The sequence below is a fragment of the Oryx dammah genome, unplaced genomic scaffold (genome assembly GCF_014754425.2).
Source record: "Oryx dammah isolate SB20612 unplaced genomic scaffold, SCBI_Odam_1.1 HiC_scaffold_29, whole genome shotgun sequence".
Taxonomy (NCBI): domain Eukaryota; kingdom Metazoa; phylum Chordata; class Mammalia; order Artiodactyla; family Bovidae; genus Oryx; species Oryx dammah.
This window is the reverse complement of record NW_024070213.1, coordinates 115,689,116-115,705,731: the sequence shown is the minus strand read 5'-3', so window position 1 is coordinate 115,705,731 and position 16,616 is coordinate 115,689,116. Positions and strand designations below refer to the sequence as shown.

General features: G+C 41.2%; 1 protein-coding gene across 1 annotated transcript in view; it reads left to right on the top strand.

The window, feature by feature from the left end:
* Positions 1-16,616, top strand: part of LGR5 (leucine rich repeat containing G protein-coupled receptor 5) — a 99,886-nt gene that overhangs the window by 75,079 nt on the left and 8,191 nt on the right. The window contains exons 9-15 of the mRNA XM_040233984.1: positions 1,017-1,085; positions 2,441-2,512; positions 5,687-5,758; positions 5,907-5,975; positions 6,117-6,188; positions 9,680-9,745; positions 10,924-10,995. Coding sequence (XP_040089918.1) covers positions 1,017-1,085; positions 2,441-2,512; positions 5,687-5,758; positions 5,907-5,975; positions 6,117-6,188; positions 9,680-9,745; positions 10,924-10,995 — 492 coding nt within the window. The remainder of the gene's footprint in view (positions 1-1,016; positions 1,086-2,440; positions 2,513-5,686; positions 5,759-5,906; positions 5,976-6,116; positions 6,189-9,679; positions 9,746-10,923; positions 10,996-16,616) is intronic.

Below are 16,616 nucleotides of genomic sequence, written 5' to 3'. Positions count from 1 at the left end.
CGTGGAGTAAGTCTATAAAGCACTTGTGAGTAATGGGATTGAAAAGCCATTTGTGTCATAACAGAGAGATGAATGACTTGAGATTGATTGTCTGGTCATTCCCTGTCCGTGCATGAAGGATGATAGAGCTTTGCCTCACAGACCAGGAAAACGAATCCTCCTTTGTGACCATGTGGATATTCTAGACCTGATGTCCTTCTTCAGAGCACCCTGTACCATATCAGCGCCTGCAGAAGCAGACCGTCACCCTGGACTTCAGGCTGGGAGAAAGGCCGGTACTGCGCCTGAGTCAGGAATGAAGCCTCCTTCCTAGAGGTCCTCTCAGGAGAGCCTCTGAAAAGTGACGGGCCAAAGTCAGAGGGTGAAGGCAGGGCCAGGAAAGCAGAGGCGGTCGAGGAGGGCACACACTTGTTGGCAGCTTGGTGAGCCAGGTTCCGGTGAAGAACGGCATCGGCCAGCCACACACACCTGGCCACGTGTTCTAGACACTTGGACATTCACGATGCTGTCCATGTCCTTTAAAAAAAAAGTGCTCATTTTGTATTAGGGTATAGCCAATTAACAAACAGTGTTGTGACAGTTTCGGGCGAACAGAGAAGGGACTCAGCCACACACGTACAGGTATCCATCCTCCCCCAAGCTCTCCCCTCCCATCCAGGCTGCCACACGACCTTCAGCAGAGTTCCACGTGCTATCCACAGTAGGTCCTTGTTGGTCATCCTTTTAAAATATAGCAGTGTGTACATGCCCGTCCTAAACTCCTTCCCTTTTTTTAATGCCCAGTGCCACTGAGCCTTGACTCTTTGAAATTTCTCACAATCAGTCTAATGATCATTTCAGTGCAGATACTTGGGGAATGATGGTGCTCAGCAAGCCAACAAAGTCTCTCTCCTTAAAGAGAAGGAATTGCTATCAGTGATACTGGTCCATTGGAAGATCATGTTAACGTTCCTTGTAAATGTCATGTACATGAATTTTGAAATGAAAACCTGAACATGCTATTTACTTATTTTCAGAGACTTAAATTATAATAATCTTGATGAATTTCCCACTGCAGTCAGGACACTCTCCAGCCTTAAGGAGCTGTAAGTAGGACAAATTTAGTGGGAGAACTATTCTTTGTGAATGTATTTTAAAATGTGTTTGACTGCTGTATATAATATGACTAAGAAGAATTTGCAAGGTCATCTAAAATGTATTTTAATTTGATTCTATCACCAAAAATAGCAGATAATCTTTTAAAATTTATGATGGATTTCTCTGTGTTTATTAGGAAAAAAATATGTATTTCTCTAAGCCATTATCTTTTCCTAAGTCATATTTTTCCAACATTTCTGTATGCTCTATAGGTATGTAGAGAACTATTTTGGAATTCACTAATTTGCTGAGCATATCCAGCAACAAACTTCTCTAGGTTGCATGAGTCTAGGACTAGATGAATACAGTGTACAGGCTTAGGATAATGTTAGATGCCTTCCTATACATTATTCCATATTCCTTTAATGCTTCATAAATATTATTTGATTTTTAAAGAACCCCCCCATTTTACTATGATAAAGCTAACTTTCAGCTATTAGGTTGCATATATCATCTTTTTATATTTATAATTTAATTACTTTTCTTAATACCTAAATACATAAATAACCTTTGTAATGTTCTATCACTTGGAAAGAAAAATAAACACAGAGCCTCTTCTCTTAGCAGAGAGAAATAAGACACACTGCTAAAGGAAGTAGACAGCAGGGCTTGTTTATAAGAAAAAGCCTCTGTGGGGTTCTGCTGCAGGACGCCCATGTGGTGCTTACCCACGAAGTCATCACTGTCTGGCTCAGGCAGCCCCAAAACTGCCACTCCCCTCCTTCAGCCACAGACCCACATAGACCAAGACCACTGACTCTGCCCCACTGCCAGTCAGATGACATCACACAGATAGATGAGAATCAATTTGTTATTCCAGACTCGCTGAGCTGGGGCACCTTTCTTCAGCTCAGGAAATTTTGTCCTCATAAGGAGATTACCTAAATCTCCACTTAACTGCAGCTTAAGTCAATTTTCTCTTCTCCTGGCTGCAAATGGGGTCAGGAGGAGTGATCATAATCGTTTCTCCAAAGATGGTTTCCTCTGTCTCAAGTCGTTGGACCGTGACGCTCTGTTGGATAGTAATGGATAGATGGTTTCTTTCTATAACACTAGGTTACAAGTGTCCATAAAGCACAGTTATTATTTTCCGATTCCTTATTCCTCATTCAAGATGACAGCTTGTGATTTCCTTTTCTCCTAGAGAGTGAGGGCGGGAAAGTTTCAAAATGCATGGTGGAATTTAACCTTATCCTCTGGTTACTAAAAATGCTGATTATTGCCACAGGTTTGGGGAAGGGACTATGAAATGATTTTACCCCACAGGTTATTTTCTATCAACTGTCTTTTCCTCTCTTTCTAGAGGATTTCATAGCAACAATATCAAGTCGATACCGGAGAAGGCCTTTGTAGGCAACCCTTCTCTTATTACAATGTAAGTGGTCGTAGTTCTTTTCAATTTTTCTTTCCTGCAATATAGCATGCACTGTACTTTTAAGCATAATACAATAAATGTTCTATATTTGCCCAAGTTTTGTCTCAGTCACTGTAAAAATCCATACAGAGAAGTATATGTGGAGATGTTTTGCTAGATTTTAGCTGAATGCTGAAGTTATATTAAAGATTCTCTTTCTAGGACCTAAAATATTCATTGCCTTATGTTTGGTATCTTCAACTGCTTCGTCTCACTTCACAGTCATCTTATGAAATGCTTTTTTGCTTATCTCTAAAAAAAAACTGATTTTTAAAATGTCAGTGTCAAAGTCGCCTAGTCATTCAGAACTCGAACCCAAGTATGCTAGAAAAACAGATCATTATATTAAATGTTCTCACCAAAAAAGATAAGTGTATGATAAATAACTACATGGGGGGAATTCGTTCACAATGTATGTGTGTATGCATACTCAGTCGTGTCTGGCTCTTTGGGACCCTTGGACTGTAGCCCGCCAGGCTCCTCTACCCATGGAATTTTCCAGGCAAGAACACTGGAGTGGGCTGCCATTTCCTCCTCCAGGGGACCCTCCTCACCCAGCGACGGGACCCGCATCTCCTGCATCGGCAGGCAGACTCTTTACCACTGTGCCAACTGGGGAGCTCTCACAACATATACATACAACCAGTTGCCCCCATGTAAAATTTAAATATACAATATTATGTTTCAGTTAGGGCTTCTCAGGTGGCTCAGTGGGAAGAAAAAGAAATCCACCTGCTGATCAGGAGATGCAGGAGACTTGGGTTCGATCTCCGGGTCGGGAACGTCCCCTGGAAAAGGAAATGGCACCCCACTCCAGCATTCTTGCCCGAAAAATCCCATGGACAGAGGAGCCTGGTGGGCTACAGTCCATGGGGCCACAAAGAGTCAGACACAACTGAGCATGCACAATAATACATGCGTGTGTCAATTACACCTCAATAAGCTAAAATATAAATAGATATATATATTATTACGTACAGTGGAGGTCCCTTACTGCAAGAAGGAGGAGGAGATGAGGGAACTACTGTTTTATACTAAGTCTCTATACACATTCACGTCTAAGTCCAAACACTGAGTTACTTTTATACAAACTAGGGTGTAATTCTAGAAAGGTGCCTGTGTCCTAGAAATGTGTATGTGAGGATTTATATGCCATAATGGTGTAAGATAGAGTTACAGCTTCAAAATAGGATTAATTTCGTGTTTCATATTTAGCACAAACAGAAAAGTAATCGTGTAGGTATATATAGGAAGGTGAAAATATGTAAGTATTAGTCTGGCTCTTAATTAAAAGACAACTGGCAGGTTTGGGGCATAGTATTGGCCTGAGGTCATGGGGGAGAGGTCTGAAGTATGGAGGAGGGGGAGTAAGGATAACTTCTGAAGAGGACTTTAGGGGCACTTCTCGGCAGATAGCCTTCGTCCTGTGCCAACTTGACGGAGAGGCTTTCTGGAACCGGGTAGCACTTGTCACAAATGAGCTGGAATCCCAATTAGCCCTGACAACTGAGGAAAAAACATACCATTCATCATTTCTGAAATGTTCTGACAGTCTGTTGGCAAACTAAGGGGGTTAAAGTTTATTGCCAACAAACATTAGTTCTCATTAGAGAGTATTTACATACTGAAAGTTGGCAGATTGTATTGCCTTTCTTTGCCCCTTTTGTTTCTTGAAGCCACAGGACTGGTTTTCTTAATCACTCTTTTGATATGGTAACGACCCATGAAGAGGACCAACAGTCCCCATTATTGATTAGCACTCCTATCCACTACATGATGGCCGCGAATGTTTTCTCCAGGAAACACTATTCTCCTCGCTTCTGCCTCTATTTCTAGCCCTTGCCACTGCGACTGCCGCCCACACTCCCCACCCTGGCTCAATTTCTTTGTTTTTCTTGTTGCATTGGCTACCCAGGCTAATTTCTCCCTCTGTAGACCCCATCCTATCCATAACTTCTTTTATATATATATAATTTTTTTTATTTTAATTGGAGGTTAATTACTTTACAGTATTGTGTTGGTTTTGCCATACATCAACATGTATCCGCCACAGGTATACACGTGAGGCAGGGAGGTGAGTTAACTTCTTTCCATCCCCTCTGCCACTTCATTTCCCCCCTCTAAATCCTCTAGATTTTGACCAGTCTAAGACTCACCTCCCTGCCTCTACCACTAGCAGAGTGGTCCCCCTGGAAGCACAGCGTCCGTGTTGTCATCCTCTTGCTCTAAAACACAGTCAGGGTTGTCTATTTAACTTAGACACCTCCTCGTTTCGCCGATATTCTCAGCTTTCCACATGGCTCAAGCCAACCCTCCTGACCATCCCCCCAAGTTCTCTTCAATTCCCAACTACCGAGCAGTTCAAATATCATTACATTGAAAATATCCATAAAACAAAATATTTTTTCAGTTCTAATAATATGTTAACTTTTAGAGCAATAATTAAATTTTAAAAATCTAATGTTACAAAACCGAGAGTAGCAAATTTCCTCTCAAATATATTTGAAGAATCCTTTGTGTATGCTGTAAGATTTGACCAGAGGATATTGACCCTCATGTAAATATAGAGAATTTCATCTTCCTTTAGCTAATGATATAACTGCCAGCACCTTGAATAACAGTTTGCCACTCGATGGATATTCTAGATATTGGAGGTAGAGGAAGAGTCTTAAGTGTTACACAGTCAGTTCAGGCTTCCCAAGTGGCTCTTGGTAAGATTTCACCTGTAATGCAGGAGACCTGGGTTCATTCCCTGGGTCAGGAAGATCCCCTTGGAGGAAGGAATGGCAACCCACTCCATATTCTTGCCTAGAGAACCCCATGACAGTGCTGACTGGTGGGCTGTAGTCCATGGGGTGGCAAAAGAGTCAGACATGACTTAGTGACTTAAAAACAGCCAGTTCACTTGCCTTTCTCCATAGTAGCTAACATTCATATCTGCCTTATCAGAAATTTTCAGTAGTATGGATTTCCTACCAAAAGTCTCATAATGTGAGTGAAATAGTTTTGAAGTTTACCTGAAGTCAAATAATCAAAATTACATAAATAATGTAATTTTATTTGTTGAAATTTGGAAGGAATGTTCATTTGTCATTCAAGTTTTATAATAAGACATTGGTGTTTGGATTTTTTCAGACATTTCTATGACAACCCCATCCAGCTTGTTGGGAGAGCTGCTTTTCAACATTTACCTGAACTAAGAACACTGTAAGTGTTTATTTCTCTTACCGATTATTTTCCCTTTGCAAGGTTGCTGTGAAGACCAAATGAACATTTCAAGTGTTTTGAAATGGCCATAAAAATGACCCCTTTCTAGAATTTTCTGCCAGTAATACTCAGGTAATCCTCCTTCTAGGACTTTGAATGGCGCCTCACAAATAACTGAATTTCCTGATTTAACTGGAACTGCGAGCCTGGAGAGTCTGTAAGTACTTGAGTAGGCTCTTGACTTTGCCCTGAATCTCCTCTGCCCTTCAAGCCTGACCAGTCTTAACATCAGTGAATCAAAATATGTCCCTGTATGATGTCTGAATACAAGAGTGATGTCTGGTTTGTGTTTCAACAGGACTTTAACTGGAGCACAGATCTCATCTCTTCCTCAAACTGTCTGTGATCAGTTACCTAATCTCCAAGTGCTGTGCGTATCAGTAAGGCAATAATATTATGTAAACAGGACTGAAATGACAGGCATTATTTCAGTAATCCTTTAAGAGGAGAAAGTTCTTTCCTTGAAGGTCTGCAGGAGGTCAGGCCTCCTTTGCCTGCCTTGGTCCAGGGAAGTGGCTCTTGGATATGATCCTAGTAAGAATGGCAGTGGAATGTTCCAGGTGGCTCAGTGGTTTAAAAAAAAAGCCAATGCAGGAGACACAGCTTTGATCCCCGTGTCAGGAAGATCCCCTGGAGAAGGAAATGGCAACCCTCTCCAGTATTCTTGCCTGGGAAATCCCATGGACAGAGGAGTCTGGCGGGCTACAGTCCATGGGATCACAAAGTGTCAGATACAACTTAGCAACTAAACAACAACAACAACAATAATAGCAGTGGACCCCTGGTTTCCAAGTCCCAAACAGTCTCCCATTAGTGTTTCAACTGGCACACATTTCCTTTCAGAAAATGGATATGAACAAGGCAATATCACTTCATTCCCACCTCCCTCTAAATCCTCTGCAAAGCAGGAAAAAAAAAAAATCATGGATCAGAAACCCAATATGGATGCCAAAATAAAATCATCAGGCCCACACAAACCTTGATAAAGGCAACCAAACATTCTTCCAGTATAGTTGTGGGTGCCATGTTCTAATGTTTCATCTAACAGGTAAACAACTTGCGTGTGTTATTTCTGTTGCCTTGGGACTTTTGTTCTCTGCCCTTTCCACATTTTACAAAACGTAGTTTATAGGAATTGGGAGAGCCTGGTTTTGACCTTCCGTTTTTCAGCCTCCTCCTTCTATGCTCTGTTATCACCTCCTCCAGCATTGCGGGGATGTCACGAAAGCACCCCGGGTCCCTCGCAGGGCTCTGTTCTCGGAAAGGAGACTTCTGTGGCAGCTGTGAGTCTAGCACAAGCTTTGTCCAGTAGCAAATGACAAGCAGCTCTACAATGTTAAGTGGAAGAATGAGAACATTCTTCAGGGACTGAATAACTGGGAGAAAGCGTCTAGACACCAGTAGGTGGAAATCTCAGCAGCCATCTTGGAATTCTGCCCGCCACACCTAAGACAGCCCGGACACGTGCTCAGTTTTGAGGAAGCTGGCTGACTAACAGGACCAGGATTTCACCCATTATAACTGATAAGTAGGGAGGCAGTATTTAAATTGCATCTGTCTCCACAAGGTCACACAGAATGGTAAAGCACCTGGGTCTAGAGCTGCTTACACTGAGGCTGACTGGCAAGCTGGTTAAGAACAAAGGCTCTGGGGTCTATTTTTCTGGTTCAAATGTGGCCTCTCTGTCTGCGATCATAGTATCTTGAGCGAGTTATTTATTCCTTCCAGGGCTCCATTTCCCAATCTATAAAAGATGGGCTCCATTTCCCAATCTATCAAAGATCTATAAAGTCTGCTTCCTTCAGGGGATCATCGTGAGGATTCAGTAAGTTACTACAAGTCAAACACCTATACCAGCACCTGGAGTGCAGTCAACCTGCCCAAGTGTTAGCAATTCCCCAACCTGCCCAAGTGTTAGCACTTACTGTCATCTTTCTCACTTCTTTACAACATTATTCTTTCCTTAAGTGGAAACCATGAAAGGCCTGAAAGAATGCAATTGTATGAATGGCAGTATCTTGCTATTTTCTTTTTTGTTTTTTGGGTTATTTTGGTTTTCGTTTGTTTGTTTGCTCTTTTCATTTTTTCTTTTTTTGGCCATGTGGCATGTGGGATTTCCTGGCCAAGGATAGAACTCAAGCCCCCTTTATTAGTGTGGAGTCTTAACCACTGAACAACCAAGGAAGTCCCTATCTTACTATTTTCAAAATATGTCAGTCTATAGTATTAATTTGTTCTTTATAGCAACCCATATCTTTTCATTTAAGGAGAGAATTGAAAAAGACATTAATGCTTCATTCAGCACATCAACCAAGTAGAATTAAAGTTGAGAGCACAACCACAGGTCTTGACCTTTACTCCAGTCTGCTTTATATTCTGGAAGTATAGGTCTGAGTGCTCCCTTCCTATGGCTGGATCATCCACTGAGTACCTGCTGAATGAGGCAGTGTCCCTGTACATGAGTGATTTTGCCTCCAAGTTACTTCCCTTCCATGGGAATGACTTGGCTCTGCATGGCTTTCCCCATTGACTAGCTGGTGCTCTCAGTCAAGTCATTTTGCTTTGTATGGGAATCAACGCAATATTTCCCTCACTAGGATTAAACAAAATAATTCAGGTCAAGCTGTAAACATGGTGTCTATATATAAGAAGTGCTTGATCAATGTTAGCCATGAAAATCATTAGGTAGAAGGTAGGTAGGAGGTGACACTGTGTCTTTATGTAGAAGAAGGTTTCATATACCTCTACTGAGAGTTACACAGGAAGGCTTGGTCCCCTTGTGGTCTGTGGAGGTGAGCAAACCAAATTATTATCAGCTTTTATGTGTGTCCACTTTATCACATTCACTACTTTTCAAAAATACACACGACATTGTTAATCAAGTGTTATTTGTGTATAGATGCAGAGTATTTTTTTCACTGGTTTGGTTTGGTCTTTTAAATCTCTAGTGTAAACTACAAATTTGTGTTTCCACACAGCTTTATCTGAATTATTCATGTGTAGTAAGTTGAACTGTACTTCTATTTAAATTCCATGTATTCAATAAATATAAGATAAAGTAATCAATTACAAGAATAAAATAATTTAAAATACTCTCAGAAAACAGTATGGATTTTTTAAGTTGGATAAGTGGTGATCTGGTTTTAAGACTTAGAATCAGGCATGAAAATAAGTTAGCTGATTAGCAGATAACTTTTAAAACATGAGACAAGATTTTTTTAATATCTATCTGTTACTTTATCTACTAGCTTTCTGTTTTTTTAAGCTTTCTGCAAATTACCATGGCTTGTTTTAGATTAGCTATATTATACTATAAATATGTCCAGATGTTTTTGTTATTCTGTAATTTGTTGAGTTTTGGCTGAAGACTTTCTTAGATTCCCCACCCCACCCCCCACCGCCCTTGTAATGATTGATTTCAAAGTTAGTGCTGGGTTTTGAATTGTTGAAGGGATTTTTTTTTTTTCTGTTGATTAGAAAAGAACCAACAGTGGTTCTCTTAGCTGTAGAGATACAGCAGCTCTTAGAAACAGAGGCACAATTATTTAACTTAATTTGTACTCATTTCTGTAAGATAATAGCTAGAACATTGTAGATCATCACTAACAAAATATAAATAAATTCATTAAGCAAATTATTTAAATCAATTAAAGAAGTATAACAGTTACATTTTAGTTGACATCTGAATCTACCGCTTAATCCAATAATGCCTGTGACTACCTGCTCCATGTCAGGGCTGGGGAAACGTTCAGAGTCTGCCTTTGGGAGCTGGATCATCGTGAAGGGAAAGGGAGAGGAAAGCATATTTCCTGATGACTAACATGTAACAGATTTTTCCCTTTTGTACCTTCTATTTTTCAGAGACCTTTCTTACAACCTGCTAGAAGATTTACCCAGTTTTTCAGTCTGCAAAAAGCTTCAGAAAATGTATGTCTGTAAGAGTTTCTAAGTCACCAAGTGAAAACCAAGAGCCAAAACTCACATTTCCAGGGGTCATTGGTTTGCTTACCCTGTGGTTCACTGGGGAGACATGTGAAGCTTGCCCTTCTTACACACTTGACTGCATAGGATGGCTGTAAAGTTGGGAAACATAGATAATATTATTTTACCATACATTACACTATAAGTAAAGCACTTATTATAGTTTTTTCTCCCTAACCTGGTATAGTAATGAACTGGGTTTGTTTAAGCCCTGGATTTTTTCTAAACTTATACCTTCAATGAGTGGCATTAATACCTTTTTTTTTTTTTCCTGAACACAAGTGAAACTCCTATGTACGGCATTAATTTTGAAAACTGGGGAACTTGAGTTTATTGGTATGTTTGCTTCACAATAATCACCTTCAGAGGAGATTCCATATTTGTCTTATTTCAGGAGCTACTGATGCTACTTCTGCACAAAATATTTTAGAATTCCTCTCTTAAAATTGCCTCCTGCATTAGACATCAGCCTTTTTGAGTCATGCTTTGTTTTTGATCAAAAAATATTAACCACCTATCCTTTGCCACTTAATTTTTCTCTGAATGCCTTTGGGCAATTAAGGGAGGGGAAAAAGCCATCTTTGGAAGATAAACATTTGACACTCCTGAAGACCCTCAAAGAATATAAGGCTCAGAAGGCAGAACCTGGAGAGGCATCTCAAAGTGTTTGAACAATGCTCCACTGGGAATGTAGCTCTAGGCTCAGCAGTAAAGAATCCACCTGCAATACAGGACACTCGGGTTTGATCCCTGGGTCTGCAAGATCCCCTGGATGAGGACATGGCAAGCCACTCCAGTATTCTTGCCTGGAGAATTCCATAGACAGAGGAGCCTGGTGGGCTGCAGTCCATAGAGTCTCACAGAGTCAGACACGACTGAAGCAACTGAGCATGCTCACCCAAAGGAATAATAAGTATTTGTTTGAAAGAGAGGCAATACTTATTTAAGTGTATAAATTGTCCTGTTCTTTTTAAAACAAAAAGAAATTTTTTTCAGTGGTCACTTGGCAGTCGTAGTTCGCGTGTTCCTTGATTGAGGGAAGGTAATCACTTGTAAAATTTCTCTGAAGACTTATCTTTGAAACCAATGACTCTGAAGTCAATCTTTGGAACCTGTCATTTCAGAGACCTGCAGCATAATGAAATCTATGCAATTCAAGCTGACACTTTCCAGCAGTTGTTCAGCCTCCGATCTCTGTGAGTACCGCCTCCCAGTACTTTCCCCATCAGAGAGCAGTTTTTATCTCTTTTGGGCCTTCCTCTAACAGTTCCTTTTCAATGTATGCATGTACTGTTGGCCCTTTGTATGTGTATCTGCCATAAGAAGGCAAACATTTTGCTCATGATCATTTCCAGGAACAAGTTCAAAAGTAGTAAATTTGCAGTCCGCTCTTTGCCGGTCAGCAGACATGAGACTTAGATAAAGAGGAAGGAGGCCAAGATATTAAATAGCCTGCAAAATGTGATTCTGTTCTCATCCAGGAACTGGCAAAGATCGTTTGGCATGAAAAAACGGGGTGACCGCACAGTTCTTCCTGCCTGTTTTTCTTTCCTGGTCAGTTTTTCAGTGCAAGTCTCTCTGAGTGCCTAAGAATCACCTGGCGGTACCTGTGAAAACGTTCAGAGTCCAGGCTCTCACCTGCCTCATGAGTTAGACCCTCTGGAGTGGGGCCTGGGAATCTGCATTTTAACAAGTACACAAGGCTTTGAGCACAACTGTCCTGGAAAATGCTTCTGTTGCTCAGATGACTAAGATTTGTAAATATTAGATTCCATTCTATGATTGAAAAGACCACATATTAATTATAAGTTTTTTTAAAAAAAAAACTTAGTAATAGATTTTTTATGTGTGTGAGACAATTAAAAAAAGATTAAACTTTTCCATCCTGAAACTGGATTTCAATGTCATTTTGATGAATCATGGCAGTATGTAATGTTTAAACTGCAGGACATAAACCTTTTCTTTCCTAAAGTTTTCCTTAACATTTAAGAGACCATCTAGGTGATCACTTACCTAGAGCCAGACATCCTGGAATGTGAAGTCAAATGGGCCTTAGGAAGCATCACTATGGACAAAGCTAGTGGAGGTGATTGAATTTCAGTTCAGCTATTTTCAAATCCTAAAAGGTGATGCTGTGAAAGTGCTGCACTCAATATGCCAGCAAATTTGGAAAACTCAGCAGTGGCCACAGGACTGAAAAAGGTCAGTTTTCATTCCAATCCCAAAGAAAGGCAATGCCAAAGAATGTTCAAGCTACAGCGCAATTGCACTCATCTCACATATTAGCAAAGTTATGCTCAAAATTCTGCAAGTCAGGCTTCAACAGTACATGAACTGTGAACTTCCAGTTCAAGCTGGATTTAGAAAAGGCAGAGGAACCAGAGATCAAATTGCCAACGTCTGTTGGATCATCAAAAAAGCGAGAGAGTTCTAGAAAAAATTCTGCTTTATTGACTAGGCTTTGACTATGTGCATCACAACAAACTGTGGAAAATTCTTAAAGAGATGGGATTACCAGACCCTTATACATGCCTCCTGAGAAATCTGTATGTAGGTCAAGAAGCAACAGTTAGAACTGGACATGGAACAACAGACTGGTTCCAAATAGGGAAAAGAGTATATCAAGGGTGTGTACTGTCACCATGCTTATTTATATGCAGAGTACATCATGAGAAATGCTGGGCTGGATGAAGCACAAGATGAAATCGAGATTGCCAGAAGAAATATCAATAATCTCAGATATGCAGAGTCATCTGCAACCACCCTATGGCAGAAAGCAAAGAAGAACTAAAGAGCCTCTTGATGAAAGAGGACAGTGAAAAAGTTGGCTTAAAACTCAACATTCAAAAACTAAGATCATGGCATCCAGTCCCATCACTTCATGGCAAATAGGTGGGGAAACAATGGAAAACAGTGAGATTTATTTTTGGGTGGCTCCAAAATCACTGCAGATAGTGACTGCAGCCATGAGATTAAAAGATATTTGCTCCTTGGAAGAAAAGCTATGACCAACCTAGACAGCATGTTAAAAAGCAGAAATATTACTTTGCCACCAAAGTCTGTCTAGACAAACCTATAGTTTTTCCAGTAGTCATGTATGAATGAGAGAGCTGGACTATAAAGCTGAGCACTGAAGAATTGATGCGTTTGAACTGTGGTGCTGGAGAAGACTCTTGAGAGTCCCTTGGACTGTAAGGAGATCCAACCAGTCCATTCTGAAGGAGATCAGCCCTGGGATTTCTTTGGAAGGAATGATACTAAAGCTGAAACTCCAGTACTCTGGCCACCTCATGCGAAGAGTTGACTCATTGGAAAAGACTCTGATGCTGGGAGGGATTGGGGGCAGGAGGAGAAGGGGACGACCGAAGATGAGATGGCTGGATGGCATCACGGACTCGATGGACGTGAGTCTGAGTGAACTCTGGGAGATGGTGATGGACAAGGAGGCCTGGCGTGCTGCGATTCATGGGCTCGCAGAGTCAGACACGACTGAGCGACTGAACGGACAGAAAAACCCGAACAAACATTTTGGCCAACCCAATAGTTTAAGTATTCCAAACAGGTTCTGTGCCAAATACTGGGGACTCTGGAGCCAGTTTGCTTAGATTTGAATCTCAGCTGCTGAGTACTCTGTGACTTGGAGCAAGTCACTTAATACTCTGTGTTTTATTTCGCACCAGTAAAATGGGGCTAATGATAATACTTACTTCATCAAGTTGTGTTGAGGGTTGTGAGATTTTACGTGTAAAGAGCTGGTGACCATACCTGGCACACAGTAGACACACGTTGGTGTCGCTTCATCATGATTAGAACCAGCACATACGCTTTTAGGGTTATATAAGTGAGAGTTCTCACAGGAGTCAGAGTCAGTTCTCACAGAATCAAACACCCTGATGGCCCAAACGGAGGGACACCTACACAGGTATTGGCAGGCAAGGGACGGGCATGTAGAAACCGGCAGCGTGACGGAGACAGGGGCTGAAGAGACAGGGAGGAATGAAGGGTGTTTGCAAAACCCAGGAAGCCCTGAGGCACAGACAGGGGGTGCTGTGGTTGAGAAAGTGCACAGCGGTGCCAAGATTCCAAAGCCGAGGAGCAGACCGCAAGCCCCCGACTGCTCTCCTCCAGGGACTTCCACTGGGAATCCAAGAGAGAACTTCGGGGAGCCTTGAAGGTGCGCCCTGAGAGACCAGGGCAAGAGAGGAGAACTGGCTCCCCTGGGCTTGTTGGGAGGGTCCCCAACAGGAAACCTCCTGTGCAACCTGTTGGGTGCACAGGTTCATGACTAGGAATGGAATTACTGTCCTCTGAGCATATAAGTGCGGCACTCAATATGCCAGTGAGTTTGGAAAGCTCAGCACTGGCCACAGGACTGGAAAAGGTCAGTTTTCATTCCAATCCCAAAGAAAGGCAATGCCAAAGAGTGCTCAAACTACAGCACAGAACTCATCTCACACACTAGCAAAGTAATGCTCAAAATTCTCCAAGGCAGGCTTCAGTGTATAAACCATGAACTTTCAGATGTTCAGGCTGGATTTAGAAAAGGCAGAGGAACCAGAGATCAAATCGCCAACATCTGTTGGATCATCGAAAAAGCAAGAGAGTTCCAGAAAAAACATCTGCTTCATTGACTGTGAATCACAGCAAACTGTGGAAAATTCTTAAAGAGATGGGAATACCAGACCACCTGACCTGCCTCCTGAGAAATCTGTATGCAGGTCAAGAAGCAACAGTTAGAACTGGACATGGTTAGAACAGTTAGAACAGACTGGTTCCAAATAGGAAAAGGAGTACGTCAAGGCTGTATATTGTCACCTTGCTCGTTTAACTTATATGCAGAGTACATCATGAGAAACGCTGGGCTGGATGAAGCACAAGCTGGAATCAAGATTGCCAGAAGAAATATCAGTAACCTCAGATATGCAGATGACACCACCCTTATGGTAGAAAGCGAAGAAGAACTAAAGAGCCTCTTGATGAAAATGAAAGAGGAGAGTAAAAAAGTTGGCTTAAAACTCAACATTCAAAAACTAAGATCATGGCATCTGGTCCCATCACTTCATGGCAAATAGACAGAGAAACAATGGAAACAGTAAGAGACTTTATTTTGGGGGGCTCTAAAATCACTGCAGATTGTGACTGCAGCCATGAGATTAAAAGATGTTCGCTCCTTGGAAGAAAAGCTATGACCAACCTAGACAGCATATTAAAAAGCAGAGACATTACTTTGCCAGCAATGGTCCATCTAGTCAAGGCTATAGTTTTTCCAGTAGTCATGTATGGATGTGAGAGTTGGATTGTAAAGAAAGCTGAGCACCAAAGAACTGATGCTTTTGAACTGTGGTGTTGGAGAAGACTCTTGCGAGTCCCTTGGACTGCAAGGAGATCCAACCAGTCCATCCTAAAGGAGATCAGTCCTGAATATTCATTGGAAAGACTGATGCTGAGGCTGAAGCTCTGTTACTTTGGCCACCTGATGTGAAGAGCCGACTCACTGGAAAAGACCCTGATGCTGGGAGAGGTTGAACCAGGAGGAGAAGGGGATGACAGAGGATGAGATGGTTGGATGGCATCACCGACTCAATGGGCATCAGTTTGAGCAAGCTCCAAGAGTTGGTGATGGACAGGGAGGCCTGGCGTGCTGCAGTCCATGGGGTTGCAAAGAGTCAGACACAACTGAGTGACTGGACTGAACTGAATGAGGTGGATGAACCTGAGCCTATTATACAGAATGATGTAAGTCAGAAAGAAAAGCAAATATTGTATATTGATTCACATATATGGAATCTAAAAAGACAGGTCTGATATACCTATCTGCAAGGCAGCAGTGGAGATGCAGACATAGAGAACAGACTTATGGACACAGTTGGGGAAGGAGATGGGGGACAATTTGAAAGAGTAACATTGAAACATATACATATACATTATGTATTATACATATACATTATGAAACATATACATTACCATAGGTAAAATAGGTAGCCAGTGGGAATTTACTGTATGATGTAGGGAGTGTAAAGCAGGGCTCTGTGACACCCTAGAGGTGTGGGGTAGGGTGGGAGGTGGGAGGCGGGTTCAAGAGGAAGGAACATATGCTTACCTGTGGTTGATTCATGATGATGTATGGCAGAAGCTAATGCAATATTGCAAACCAATTATCCTCCAATTAAAAAAAAAAAGCTTTCCAGTTTCCCCCAGCTTGGGAGTACTTTCAAACAAGAATGTAAATGTTCTGTGAATACCATTTATCCTAGGTAATTTAGAGGCGCAGCACCATGAATAAATTACTTTGCATTAGAGAAAAGTTGACAGTGGTCATTTTCAGTTTCCTCAAATGTCTACACTTTAGCTCCCCTTTTGAGTCATGAATTTTAAAAATACAAATTTTAAGTCCCTTGCTCTTTTTTAAAAATGTGGAAGTTCTTATTCTTGTAAATTAACTACATGTTGTTACACATAGGTATGGAGAAGAGGGGCCAGTGAATTTCTCAATAAATTATAGACTTTGTTATCAAAGAATTTTACTTCTAACATATACTAGCCCTTTTTTTTCTTCATTTCCCAGTTAAGAATTTAAATGTCTATTCTCTTTACTGGGAATGTTTTTGAAAGTATCTCTGTTTCTCTTAAGGTCTGACACGCATGGACAATATACACAGATTCTTTTGGGGTTTCATTACATATCAGGGGACATTTTATAACTTAAAATTTACTTGCCCATCAGAAGAGCTTCAGAAGTTCCTGTCTCTCCCAACTCCCCAACCCCCACTCATCTTAGAAATGCCTTAATAAAATTTTACAACCATGTTAAAGTCAA